This window comes from Cheilinus undulatus, linkage group 4 (assembly GCF_018320785.1).
Source record: "Cheilinus undulatus linkage group 4, ASM1832078v1, whole genome shotgun sequence".
Classification (NCBI taxonomy): domain Eukaryota; kingdom Metazoa; phylum Chordata; class Actinopteri; order Labriformes; family Labridae; genus Cheilinus; species Cheilinus undulatus.
Genome location: NC_054868.1, coordinates 22,134,444 through 22,149,176, shown reverse-complemented (window position 1 = coordinate 22,149,176; position 14,733 = coordinate 22,134,444). Strand labels below are relative to the sequence as shown.

Here is a 14,733-nt window from a genome sequence, read left to right as displayed (position 1 = left end):
CATACTGCAGATACTTACAGCTGTCATAGGCTGATATTGACAGCCAGTCCGTGGGTCGATACTGGTATCATGGCGATAATACTGTGCATCCTTACTAAAAGGCATTTACAGTAGCGATGCGCCAGTGCATTGATTTTACATCAGTGTCAGATGATAAAGGCCCTTTTGACTAATATGGGCCATCAGCTTTTAATATGACATGAACAGATATCAGTAGCCAATGTTGTGTCCAATCAATGACTGGGCAGAAGAAGTCACATATTGGCCAAATCTGTTTCTATGGTCAAGCATGAGAGAAAATGTTGGCGTTATACCAAAAAAAGGTGATTTTAAGAAAACGCTGGTATCATCTACAGCTCCATCTAGCTAAGTTGTTATTTTATACATTGACATGGGCCCTAATTTTCCACAAGCTGTATGTCTCTGATTTATGGTGTAGTAACCCAGCTGTGTTTATAAAGGGAGTCTTACCAAACACGCCTTTCAACAACAGACATGACATATGTACCTAGGGTGGATTACCCACTTCACTATTAGTTGGGTAAAAAACAGGATGACTTCTTTAGAGCAGTTCCTGAGGGAGACTTTAAAATTGCCATCAAAAGTGCTGTTAAACACAGAAGCATGACAAGCTAGTATTACATACAGAGGGAACACCAACTTTTAAACAATTTACAATATTTAATTATGATATATGTCATTGAGTGGTTGTTTTGCAATCTTGCAAAGCAGATGGATTGTCCAAATTCCATGTCAGTCTTGAGTCAGATCCATCTTACCAAGCTCCAGTCTGAAATGATTGTGCCCCATCTGAGAATGGACCAGACCAATCAGAGTCATTTGAGGAGAATAAGGTGGTACCTATAGGCGGGATAATAACTCTGCGGTTTTAACTTGTTGACAGAGAACTAGAACCTCCATATTTTCTGTGCTGTTCTTTTCTCTTTATTTGATAAAGAAATGTTGTCCAGCTCTAATAAAAACTGTCACTGTACCATGGCTACACCACTGCTAAATTCCACACCAGCTGCATTGATTGCTATTGTCTTACAGTTTGTCTCAATCCAGCCCATTCCTACCCCCTCATTCTCCTCATATGACTCTTATTGGACAGGCCAGTTTTCAGACATGGCATATTCCCTTCAAATCAGTGCTTTGCAAGATGGATTTGCCCGATGACAAATTTGGAATCTGGCCCTTCCATCTGCATCTCAAAGGTAGCAAAATTATTTAATTCCCTTTATTTTTTATGTAGGATCATGTAAATTTACTTTTGTCACATGAGGAAAATGTTTGCATCACAAATGCATAACAATTTCAACTATCGGTTATTGCCCTTATAAACTTCTAACAATTGGTATCTGCCCTGAAAAACCAAAATCAGTCAACCCCTGGTTACAAATCTGCATGTCATAAATGCTTTCAGCAGATGCAGGATGTGTGGTTTTGAGGCTGCATGTCAAGCTGTCACTAACTTTCATATTATTGACGTCATCTTACCATTTTTGTCAGTTTTTTCTTCATCTTAGGAGGTTACCTAGAACTCCCTTTAAAAGTTTTTTTTTTGTTGCTTGATGCTCATTTCCCCTCAGTTTTTCTTTATCCTTAGCCTGTAACAATGCTTGTCTGTGGAAAATGGGCATGTCCTCCAGAATGTGCGTCACAAACAGTGCGCTGTGTGAGAGGCTGCTTGATCCGTCAATATCAAGTTAAAATGTCCATTTGTTTTCCACTATCATCATCAACTTAAATTTTATCAAGATCTGTTAAGACTGTTTAAGGCCCTGCCCTCCCTTCAGCTCTCTCATCCTGAAAGACTGCTTGGGGTTTTTGTTGTGCAATGCAATCGTCTAACAATGTTAAAAGTGTCAACAACTTTCTTTCATGCATTACAATGGTCGTTGACAACATATTTGTCAGGCACAGATTTCCCATCTTACTACAGTTTCCTTGGCCTCAGGGATCTGGTATAACCTGTTTATGGGTGTAAAACCTTGCACTCACATAACATGGACAATAGATTATTTTAGGACAAAGTTTGATGTGGGCATCGCTGTTTAGAGGGAATTTTGTGTTGAATGCAGATTGGAGTACAAAGTTGGATTATGAGTAAAGTGAGGCTGCATCCTGATCTTGTGTGTAAGGCCACATTCTTTAAGCAGCTGTACTCACATGACAAATCACAGTCCTCTGAAAAACATGTTATTTGGAGGACTGAGATTTTTGTTGCCTTTTGATAAAAAGTTCATTATTTCCCCTCTTTGTTTCACAGTAGTAACTAATGCCTTGATTTTTGTTAAGGGTGGGTCCGTTTTATTATAACAGGGCAGCACAATGAGGCAGTCAAATTGATCATTAACTGTCAAGTGTATGGAGCATGAACTTTGATATTTAATGTAAAGCAGTGTAAAACTTAAAGCATTGAGTTTAAACAGTTTTTACGGCCACGTGAGGTGTACATAGGTTGGTTGGTAGGTAGGTAGAAGACCAGCATGCACCTGGATGGGCCAGTGTTTTTTTCCTAGCTCAAGGGAGGGAGCAGGATCCATGATTTTCTTTCTCTTCTGTTTGCTTGGTTACTTTTGGGACCTTTTGCATTGGCATACACCACATTCTCATGGTGAATCAGCAGGTACTTGATCATGTTTGATTTAAACACTTCATTTAAATGGCTGCCACATTTTCTATCTGTGCTGTTTATTCTGATGTCAGTGACCCTTCATTCCTTTCCTGGAAGGAAAAGGAGGGGGATAGGGAGAGCTGAGTCAATGAACTAATCTAACCTTGAGGGAGAGTAATAAATTCCAAACGCCCAATCCGCCCTGGAATCTGACATTCCCTTGACTTCCCACATTGTCTCAAACATGCAAAGAACACACTGCATTTCCCCTGGAAATTACAGCTAAAAATAACGGGCTGTAATATTTTGAAGCTGGACTTTGAGGACTCCAATCGGAAGATGTCCTGTTGCATTAATAGCAGCAGATGGCAGCAAACATTTCTAATGTGCTTGGACTGGACTATCCTTTGACTTAGGGCCTCTGGTATTGTCTTCAGGGAGTCCAGATAGGAACAGAGCCATTATTAATGTTATTACAAGACAAGCCTGCTTTCTCAGAAGTGCCCAGAAATACTGCTCTGAAATCAGACTTCCAGGGTTATGTTTTTGCATTTTTGTGTCATGTATGAAACATTCTTTGCTGGTTGTCAGCATGCCAAACCTGTACCAAAAGATTTCAGACGTCACTAGTAGGCTCCAGTGTCTAAAATACAAAGGGAACAATGTAAAGGTGTAGACATAGGTGTATTTTAAGCAGTGGTGGGGAGAGTAAACAGTTACAGTACTCAAGTAAAAGTGCTGTTACTTAACAATAATATTTACTAGGGGTGGGAGAAAAAATCGATACAGCATAGTATCGGGATATTTTGTCTGGTGATATATCGTCTCTTACACCAAGTATCGATTTTTTCAAATTAATTGCTAATATAAACCAAAGTCTATGACAATGGAAAAATAGAATCAATCGTTGGACAATTGTTTGTCCAGTGATGTCGGCAGAAGTGATGGTCATAGAGCAGGAGAAAGTTAGTACAACAAACATAGCAGCACCAGGGAAAGGACAATAGGAATGCAAGCAGGGCACAAATGAGATGGACATGACACATGAGGTTTGCAAGAAGTGCTACATGAAAATAAAACACTGTGGAAATGCAACAAACATGAGGGGAAGGCTAATGCTAAATTAGCTAAGCAGTTAAAAAAATTGTCTAGATCGCAATACATCGCAATATATGGTATCGCAATACTCACTGTATTGCAAAATGTTAAAAATTGCAATAATATTGACTTGGGATCCAAGTATCGTGATAATATCGTATCGCGGGCAACTAGTGATGCCCACCCCTAATAATTACTCAAGTAGAATTAAATGTACTTGTTAAGAATTCTTCATGTTTAGAGACATTTGGTTTAGAGGCTTTTATTTTTAAATTTTACTTTGAAAGAACAGCTATTTCTGCTTCCTGTTTTAACGTAATTTTGCGCTGTTAACTATTCTTCATGCAGTCTCCATCGGTGCAGAAGTCACTGATGATGTGAGTTATGTTGTACTTTAAGATTAACACAAGAAATATAAGTTCATACTCTGTTTGTATGATGTTTTCTTAACTATTAAAGATTTATATTCTGATGTTATTTGCAGAATATATTAAGTAAGTAGCTTCTGAGTGCTAAGCTAACTAACTAGCTTCCTAACTTCTCTTTGCTAATCACTGGCCGTGTGAATCCATACAGATGTGAGTTCATTGACAAGTTACAACTGTTTATGTCTTAATATTTCTTTAGAAAGCATTTAATGCTTAAGTTAATGTTATTATAAGTGAAGAACCTAATCAGACATATTTATTTGTGCCTTATATTTATTTCAGTCATTAAAGGAAAGCACTGATCTGTACAAACCCGATTGTTTCAGTAAAAGATGAAATCCATCTGATGACCCTGTGGTCTCTGACCAGAACCCCTGCCGGGGTCAATAATCCCACACACCAGTTTCAGGATATAGGCTAATATCCAACAGTACTCATAAAAATAAGTACTTGAGTAAGAGTAAATAAGTCCCTCATTAAAAAACTAGTCAAATAGTGAGTAACTTCATTTTGTGTAATTTATTAAAACGTATTCAGGGGTAGTAATGTAAACTGCACATTGTCATAAATAAAGTGACAGAACTTGCCGAAATAGTTACAAGAAATAAAAAAATGCAAATTAATACCCAAAGCAGCTGTCAAGTTATGTTTGTTAATCACAATTATGAGATGAAAAATTCAATATAATGAGAAAATCCATACATACATTTGTACCTTGCATTTCTTACTTTTTTAATCATTAAATTTTATCATGTATTAATGATTTTTGACTCATATTTATAAAATCTATCTTATAAATGTCCTCATTTCTGACTTTTGGCCCTTTTTTAAATTTATTTTTTACTTTTTACCTCCAACTTGTAAATTTTTTTCCTGATTTTCACTCAACAAATTTGGCAAGCCAAACTGACACTTCTTAAAGCCAAAGAGAACTGGCCCACTAGCCCCACGTTATAACCATTTTAGGTATAATCACTGATATGAGAGATATGCTACATGCACATGATAATAGTATCATGGCATTGTTGCATAGGTGGTTGGACACATGACATAATTTATCACTGACACAACTGTGTCTTTGCAGTCTGCAAGTTAAAATAGAGATTTGAACTTACACATTTAGCTAACCAGCAGTGCAGTCGTTAGCTTGTTAAGCTCACTTACCATAACGTGCTTTCTTAGATTTGATGTGCTATTTTTGAAGCTTGACATTTCCATCGTTTTAGGTAGACACAGTAGGCAGCGCATTATGTGGCTGTTGTTCCTCGTCGTTTGAAAAGCAAGGAGTCTTGATGTTGGACCAGGGATGAACATGCTCCTTTGAAGGAGACACAGGTATTACTGTTGATAGTTAAGGGGGAGGGGTCACTCCTCTGTTTACTCTGCGGTGCTGAAGATTTTACCTCATGCTGCTGTGAGAGCTTAACGGAGTGTAAAAAATACTCAATGAAAATGCATTATAGACAAGTAAAAGTAGCGACCAGTGCATGCACAGTGTAACGGAGTAGAAGTAAAAAGTACTCTTCTCAATAACTACTCCCAGAAGAAGGATTTTTCAAAAAAACTACTCAAGTACATGTGACGGAGTAAATGTAACGCGTTACTACCCACCTCTGATTTTAAGCTATAGGGACTGATATATAGGTTTGAAAGCTGTCTGGTTAGGAGAAATAGCACCTAGCGATGTACCCTGTCACCATTTCATTATTCTGCCGCCATGCAGCTGAACAGCCAATAAACAGAAAGCAAAGCTGCTTCCCATGGGACAAGTTTCAACACAACATCAGAGGTCAAATGGCTGAAGGAGAAAGATCAGAGATGTGGACATGTCACACTTTTTGAACACAGACAGGAAAGTTATTTTGTTTTGTTTTTTTGAGTTGCATTAAGATAAAACTGATGTGAAATGGTAGAATTTAATTTGAATGGACTGACAAAGCTGGCAGCATCGCTTCCAGTTTATTTTAATACCGTTTTCGCTGATTGGGTGGCTCTTCTGTCAGATTAATAGAACAATAAATGTTAAGTAAATGATCCACGCTCCAGAGCAGTTTCCTTCTGTCATGTGACCAGAGTGTACCAGGTGTGAGCATGACCTTTGCTTTGTCATGCAAAGCACTGCAGCATGTTTTCCACCTATAGAAGAATATGTGAGCATGTATTGTAAAATGTTAATTAAAACCCTTTTTAGTGTAGCCTTGTTGTGTCTTCATGCAACAGCATCTGAATGTTTGGAAGGCCCAAGTGAGTATGACATGTGGGTGGATTTGTATTGAAATCTATGGTTAATAAAATGTTTTAAAAACTAATACAATATCTCACTCTGTTTTTTCTCCCTTTTTTAGGAGCTCTACTATCTGAGAATGCAGAGAAGCAGAGACAAGATGGAGAGGAAAAACATGGATGGACAGAATCAGGTATGGATTTGTTTTTCTTAAATGAAGTCTGTCATTAATTCACAGAGTTATATGAAGATAAAGTAAAGTCGTACTTCATTCATCCCCGAAGGGAAATACACAGTTTACACTGTTTAGTTGCTTTTACATATTACACACATATACAGTGATGGCCTTGCTAAGCGCTGCCGTGAGCTGTTGGGGGATTCAGTGCCTTGCTCAAGGACACTTCAGCAGTGCTCAGGACATGATGGAACCTCTCCAGCTACCAGGCTCCCGGTGGGAGCGGAGCCTGATGGTTGTTTCAATCAGTCTTTGTTTCAATCAATCTTGTTTGTTTCAATCAATTTTTGCAACCATCTTTCAATCAAAGATGGTTGTTCCAATCAATCTTTATTTATATAGCGCTTTTTATACAGTGCAATGTAGCACAAAGTGCTTTACACACAACATCCAATTTAAAGAAAATACATTATTTCAAGCCCGCCCACCCAGTAACCCCATCCTCTTCCCCACTCAGTAGTCCATACCTTGGCAGATGTGTCATGTACATAATGGATCCCTTACACACAGGAGCATGCAGGAGCGTGCACACTGAGGAAACACTATCTTAAAGTTAAGAATGAGGAAACACTAGAGGTTAGGCTAAAATCCTATAACAAAGTGACGGTAGGCAGTCCTAAAAATTAAAATATTAAATGAAACCTATTGGAAATTTTACTTAAAAGCCAGAGTAAAAAGGTAGGTCTTGAGTTTGCAGAAGAAAACTTTTTCTCTGTGTTAGCTAAAAAAAAAAATCAAGTCAGCTAATGATCTGTGTGTGTGTTTGTGATAATGTGTTTTGTCTGTCTTTGTTGAAGTGTCAAAGAAAGTTGAGAGTTTGTGTGGCAACATGCAACAGAGCAGACTACTCCAAGCTGGCCCCCATAATGTTTGGGATCAAATCGCACCCCGATGAGTTTGACCTGGAAGTTGTGGTGCTCGGCTCTCATCTCATTGATGATTACGGGTAAGACCAGCTGAAACAACAGAAACCTTAAAGAAGCCTCAGCAACAGTGCAGCTGAGATTTTGTCAAATATCTCATCTTTCTCTTATTTACTTTCTGCAGAAACACTTTTCGTATGATCGAGCAGGATGACTTTGACATCAGCTCCAAGCTTCACACCATTGTGAGAGGAGAAGATGAGGCAGCCATGGTGGAGAGTGTTGGTCTGGCTCTCGTAAAGCTCCCTGATGTCCTGCAGAGGTTGCAACCTGACATCCTGGTTGTCCACGGTGACCGTTTTGACGCACTGGCTCTAGCCACCGCTGCAGCACTGATGAACATCAGAATACTTCATCTGGAGGGAGGAGAGGTCAGAGAGAGATACTATGATCAGAGTCAGTGGATCTTAACATGGGGGTTTGGATTTTGAGACACTGAGAGGGGGTCCCCAGATGCCTCCAAAAAAAACCCCAGAGAATATTTCAAAATTATTTCAAAAATTCAATTCATCAAATTGTTTATTTTACCCATTTTTAATAAAAATGTATGCATGAAATTAGGTATAATGTAAAGGCATGGTTTTTTGGTGAGATATATACTAAAATCAAAATAATGTTTGAAAAAAACTTTCAAATCTAAGTCAGCACATGATTATTCTTGACTTTTCATTGCTGCATTCAACTATGCCTCAAACACCTTCAGGTACAGTGGGGTCTCTTGCACCTTTATTTTTGGGGGTTGCAGGCTGAGAATTTTGAGAACCCCTGATCAAAGTTATACTTCATATATTTCCAGACTATGCAGGAAATATAGTAGTTCACCTTCTGCAGTGTATTAAGTTATACCTCTTTGTACTTTTAAATAGAAGAAAATAATTGGTGCAAACAAAGTGCATAACACATGATGCATACTTGTCAGAAAATAACAGGAAACATTGAACGGATTTTCTCTGTTGCCTTTTGTCTTCCAGGTGAGTGGTACAATTGATGACTCGATCCGCCATGCCATCAGTAAACTGGCCCATTACCACGCCTGCTGCACACGCACTGCAGAGCAGCACCTCATCGCCATGTGTGAGGACCACTCTCGCATCCTGCTGGCTGGCTGCCCTTCATATGACAAGCTGCTGTCCACTCATCGCCGAGATGACTACCATGATGTGATCAAGAGCTGGCTGGGTATGCTGGGTAGTCATGGGACACAAATATAATGTGAGATGTCACAGTTAGAGGTTATTGACTGTGGGAGACTCATTATTGCAGGTGACAATGTGCAGGATCATGACTACATAGTGGCTTTGCAGCACCCAGTTACCACCGACATCCAGAGATCCATCAAGATCTACGATCTGATGCTGGACGCTCTGATCTCCTTCAACAAAAAGACCCTCATCCTCTTCCCCAACATAGATGCTGGTTTGTCTTACTGTCTTGAGTTCATTTGTATTGCTTAGAACCACAAGTATTTGGGTATTTTTAAAAAGTAGATGGTTGTTTCTTGCATTGTCATTAATGCACCTGTGTTGTGCCCCTTCTTACTGAACAGGAAGTAAGGAGATGGTGCGTGTGATGCGAAAGAAGGGCATCGAGCAGCACCCCAATTTTCGAGCAGTGAAGCACATTCCCTTTGAACAGTTCATCCAGCTGGTGTGCCACGCTGGCTGCATGATCGGAAACAGCAGCTGTGGGGTACGAGAGGCCGGGGCCTTTGGCACACCTGTCATCAACCTGGGATCAAGACAAACTGGCAGAGAAACAGGTCAGTTCGACAGAAAATTAAACTGTGGTAACCAGCTGCCTCTGCCTTATTTGTATTTCTGACGTCTCCTCAACAGGAGGACGGTTCAACATCAGATGTGCAGGTGTTAGGTAAAGCACTGTAAAAATTGGTTACAGATTTGTTTCAGAAGTTATGTTATGAAGCTGATATTTGTCTAGTAAATAAGTATTGGTATCTGTCTGGGTATTGTAAATAAGTCACAGAATTATCTTTATAAGATGCCAGTCGAATATGGGATAAGAAAAAGACACTAGTGTAACCTGACACATAAATCACACAAATTCCATAACAATTTTCTTGGCTTTCATTAGTGGTTTGTATTGAATGTATTGGTAATTGTGCCATGTTAGTGCTGGATTTCGACACCCATCACTAATTGTAGATGGCCTACCCATGCACACATCAGAAAGTAAATTTTTTGAGTCACTGGGTGGAATTACTATGGATTCACAGCATGAATGTGATAATTCAATGGTTGTTTTGAGTTAAACTGGTGAAAAAAAATGAATAATGTAGTCCAGGAAGTATTGTTGATATTAAAGAGTAGAATCTGGTTGGTGAATTTGTGTATTACAAGTTCTACTTTGTCAACCAGACAAGCCTTTAGAAGATGTTGATGTCCATCAAAGTCTAAAAGACACCTAATTAGTCAACTTATTTGCAAGATATGGGTGACTCTCTACCAGAGACATTAAACCAAGTATGTAACTGAGAAAGGGTGCTGAAACAATGAGCCTCTTACATGCATATAAGTGAATTTTAATGAAAAATAGGTGTAAATAATAGTAGACATCAAGTTAAAATGGCAAATCCTTTCATAACAAATATTACAAGTATTAGGGAAAATCTTAAAGTTATAATAGTGTCTTTATATTTCTCTGCTGAACATTAGTACTCATTTATATGAAAGCAGTTTTATGGATCCATTTAAAGTTCTTTATGTTAACAACTGTGTTCATGTTATCTCACTGCCAGGTGAAAATGTCCTTCATGTCAGAGATGCCGACTCACAGAATAAGATCTTCCATGCTCTGGAGCTGCAGTTTGGAAAGAGATATCCCTGGTACGATCTGAGTGCTGTCTGTCTCAGTCTCTAGAGCAGTGGTTCCCAACCTGAGGTCTGGGACCCCTTGGGGGATTGCCAGAGATTTCGGGGGGTCTGAGGCTGTTAAAATTAGGTTCACTCGTAACTATGAAAGAGCATGATACTACACTTGAGAATAGTTTTGGTAAGGTCACTTGTGTTTTGAGCAATTTTGTTTGGCTCTAAATGATAAAAACATTTCAAATCGATGTGTGTTTTTGACAGCAGTAAATCCTTGTTTGTGTTTCACGTTAGTTTCAAGCCGTTTAGGGACCTCGTTTTGTGTGGTTTTCTCTGTAGACCATGTTTCCATCTGTTCTTTCAAGTGAAAAATGACTTTATACATTAATCTTGATATCAATGTCTGAACATTTTAAGGTAAAAGAATAACAACACAGTCAGTTTGTTGGTGTTGATGAACTCGGGAATTTTGTCAACTTATATCAGTAACCAGTGTTGGCATCAAAGCTCCCATATGATGAGTCAGTGAGGGTAGCATGCACAGTAGTTATGGCTCAATGAGAAAATACAGATATATTATTGGAACTGCCTCAACTAGCTTTGATGATGAGATTTTTTAAATCAAGTTTCCCTTTATTATTTTCTAACAGTTCACACTTATTTGAAAATCTGATATACGTACAACATTAAAAATACTGAATAAAATGTGCGCATTTCAGAGAAATATATAATTTTTATGATTCATGAAGTGTACCGTGGCATCACATAGTTTTTAGTGAGTAGCTGCTGCAGTGGCTACTTATGCAAAACCATGACTTGTGCACATCAATGAAGGACCTCATACTGGCTAATGTAAGCACTGGATAGGACATTGGAACAGAGTCTGAGCAGAGCACAATAATACATACTTGTAGCTTGTGTTCTGTACTGCTCCATCTCTTCATCTAGACTCCAAAATGAATCAACAACAGTAATGTCCTTGACCCTCTCTGCTCTCGTTGCTCAGCTGCTATTGCGACTGAAGCTAACTTTTCTCCGTGTTTTTTGATGCGTCTGCTTCTTCCTCTTCTTTTTTGTTTTTTCATTAATGGTTAGCAAACACTTACTAGCATCACTGCCACCTAGATTGCTGGGTAAATACTGTCCTATGTATCTCCAGACATATTCATCTTGTGACTGTGTGTACTTAACTGGTTCAGGATGAAAAAAAAAATACACCCGAATCATTTCCTGTAAGACTGATTGAAGAAAAGATGTTTGATAACATAAACCTTCATTGTATCTGAAGAGAATGGTTCAATGGTAAATATTTTCAAAGTAGACGTATTTTCCCTCCCCCATCAGCTCTAAAATCTATGGTGACGGCAATGCAGTTCCTCGTATTCTGAAGTTTCTGCGAACCATTGACCTGGATGAGCCCCTCCAGAAGACTTTCTGTTTCCCCCCAGTGAAAGACTCCATCTCCCAGGACATCGATCACATCCTGGAGACACAGACGGCTCTGGCTGTTGACCTGGGAGGAACCAACCTCAGAGTGGCTATCGTCTGCCAGAGGGTAACTGATGTCATTAATAATATAATGTTTCTATGTTTCTTCATTAGCCTTAATCCCAACTAAAATTATGAAGGCAAAATTTTAGTTTTAGACAAAGGGGGTCTAACAGAAGGTGTGTTGTTAATATAACTTAAGGAGCGATTCAGTGTTACATCAGCCTTTTTTAAGTACTGGAAACTCGAAAACAATGTAATTCAGGCTCTTATGTACATAGTAGTAAGAAGCCAAAAATATTTGAAGTGGATTTAAATCCAGATCTTGAATATTGCCATTTTTGTTTAAATTACTTTTCCAAATTATCATCATTGTTAATTTTGATTAACCTGACACGTCAGATGGATTTGTTTCACGCATCCATCTGGAAAACCTTCAATACTAAGCTTTTGGGAAAGGGCAGAAGATTTGAAACTAACTCAGTGTGATAGGATGAACGTTCTGTCTGTCACATCTTTACGGGCCAATCAGAGCAACAAAACACGTGACATAGCTGCAACCGAGGTGCATGTGTGCAGCTACCAAGGAAAAAACGCGAACCATGGCGACTATAGACATGTCAGTACATGACTTTTGTCATTTTTGAAAAGAAAACAGCTCAATGCTGTTCTTTGTTCTTCTTTTAACAAAGAAATGTCAAGTTCTGATAGAACTGGTGCTTTAGCAGCATCCATCCTAAGTTCTTCCACCATAACTGCGCTGGCCTCTTGTTGCTGCTTGCTTGCGTCACGATTCCGCCGCGCCTGAATGTACTGCCCCTCATCGCTGATTGGTCCTGTCACTTTCTAACCGGGCCCAAACGGTTCAGACAGGAACTTTGCAAGATGGATTAGCCAGTGAGAAACAAGGAAATGGATGTATCCATCTGCTTTGCAAGGTTAACTTTTGATTATTTGAGAAAAAACTGGAAGTTGCATTAAGTCTGTGGACCAATGAAAATAACAGTAACACATCATCATTTAACTAAGCAAAAGCCTAATCTGAGAGTGACTATCGATGGCTTCACATAACAAGTGTTGATGGCAGTTATCTGTTTGACTGCATACTGTATGTTTGGTTGGTGTGTGGGCTGGTGTTCTGTTTTGGTGTGGGTGTTAAGCTCTGCCAGGTTGAATTAGCAGCAAGTTCCTTCACTTTATATAACAAATAAAAGCTTCAGAACTAGCTATCAAACAGGAAAATCTTAGCAATTACTCCGTAGGCATTTAAATGGTTAAATATTGCCCACAGCCAAGATTTCAGAAAGGGCCTTAACTATAAAAAAGTGATTTTCCTTACTTTTAATTCTTCCCTCCATCTGTTTGTCCCTTCCTCTCCTCACCTCTCCCCTCTCTTTTCAGGGTAAGATCATAAAGAAGTACATTCAACCGAATCCAAAGACCTACGAGGCCAGGATGCAGCTCTTAATAAAGCTTTGTATGGATGCATCACGAGATGCTGTCTGCCTCAACTGTAGATTACTTGGTGTCGGTATGAATGAACACACTCTCCCACTCACATTTTCATCAATTCTCAAACTCATGAAATTATTTTCTTAAAGCTCCCTCTCTACTCGTCAGGAGTGTCCACAGGTGGGCGTGTGAATCCACAGGAAGGTGTAGTCCTTCACTCCACTAAGCTAATTCAGGAGTGGTCCTCGGTGGACCTGAGAACACCTATCTCTGAAGCTCTGCGCCTTCCCGTTTGGGTCGACAATGACGGCAACTGTGCTGCTCTGGCTGAGAAGAAATTTGGTCATGGCAAGGGAGTGGAGAACTTTGTGACTGTCATCACAGGAACAGGTGGGAGATTTCACTGAGTGAGTCATTTAGTGTTTTGTCTGTTATAAGTTTAAAAAAAGTGTTGTTGGGGAGGAAAGAGCCTCGTTAGTGGTAGAGTCTCACCTTTGTTTGTCAGCCGAAGAAGCAAGCAAGTTACAGCAGAACTAATTGTTCATGTTGATGGCGTAAATAAATTGTAAGGGTTTACGCTTATATTTCTAGCTCCGGCCTCAGTCCATTTTAGATTTGAACAAGCTTTTTCACCTTCAAGAACCTGAACCAAATCCAGTTGCCCCTGTTGAATCAAGCTTTGGATAACCATGACTGCAATGACTTAGAAGTGTTTTTACACCCCTATTAACACCTACCTATTAGCACCACGTTCTGGTAAAAAATAGTTTGGATTTCAATAGCTTTTTTAAATTTGATAAGAATATTCATTACTCACCCGTTCAATCATACTCAGGCTAAGGGGCATGGATAATTTGACTGACAGGCAGACACATTGTAGGCTGACAGCTCCACTGTATCTAAATCCCATAACAGACCTCAGTGTGTTGGCCATTTTCACAATATTTTTAAAGGTTGTCTGGATCACAGGATGGACAAGGAGCTATGCATGTTTCAGCAACAAAAATTTCATTCAGCATGCCTCAGCTCTCTGTCTCTTTTCCTACCTACTTCTCAATTGTCTTGAAGTTAACTAGAGTCAAGACTTTCAGTATGGTGTCTGCCACTTTTGGGCTTCACAGGGCTTCATGTTTATACTGTCTAGGTGAGAAGACACTAAATAGCTGATTGCATGCACATCTCTGATTAACTCATAGACCAATAACTAGATTGTTCTATCAGTCTGAAAAAATCTGATTCTCTGTGCAGGTGTTGGAGGAGGAATTATCCATCAGAATGAACTGGTCCATGGCAGTACCTTCTGCGCTGCAGAGCTGGGTCACATTGTGGTTTCACTTGATGGCCCCGAGTGTTCATGTGGCAGCAGAGGATGTATAGAGGCCTACGCATCTGGCATGGCTCTGCAGAAAGAGGCCAAAAGGCTACATGATGGTGAGACAT

The 14,733-nt window shown here is 39.3% G+C and overlaps 1 protein-coding gene across 2 annotated transcripts in view; it reads left to right on the top strand.

Annotated features, from left to right (window-relative positions):
* gne (glucosamine (UDP-N-acetyl)-2-epimerase/N-acetylmannosamine kinase) overlaps positions 1 to 14,733 on the top strand; it is a 35,377-nt gene that overhangs the window by 18,764 nt on the left and 1,880 nt on the right. For both annotated transcript variants that reach the window (XM_041784842.1, XM_041784841.1), the window contains exons 2-12: positions 6,492 to 6,563; positions 7,403 to 7,551; positions 7,653 to 7,899; positions 8,500 to 8,707; positions 8,792 to 8,944; positions 9,075 to 9,287; positions 10,284 to 10,371; positions 11,698 to 11,908; positions 13,243 to 13,372; positions 13,462 to 13,683; positions 14,542 to 14,724. In XM_041784842.1, coding sequence (XP_041640776.1) covers positions 6,510 to 6,563; positions 7,403 to 7,551; positions 7,653 to 7,899; positions 8,500 to 8,707; positions 8,792 to 8,944; positions 9,075 to 9,287; positions 10,284 to 10,371; positions 11,698 to 11,908; positions 13,243 to 13,372; positions 13,462 to 13,683; positions 14,542 to 14,724 — 1,858 coding nt within the window. In that variant the 5' untranslated portion in view covers positions 6,492 to 6,509. The remainder of the gene's footprint in view (positions 1 to 6,491; positions 6,564 to 7,402; positions 7,552 to 7,652; positions 7,900 to 8,499; positions 8,708 to 8,791; positions 8,945 to 9,074; positions 9,288 to 10,283; positions 10,372 to 11,697; positions 11,909 to 13,242; positions 13,373 to 13,461; positions 13,684 to 14,541; positions 14,725 to 14,733) is intronic.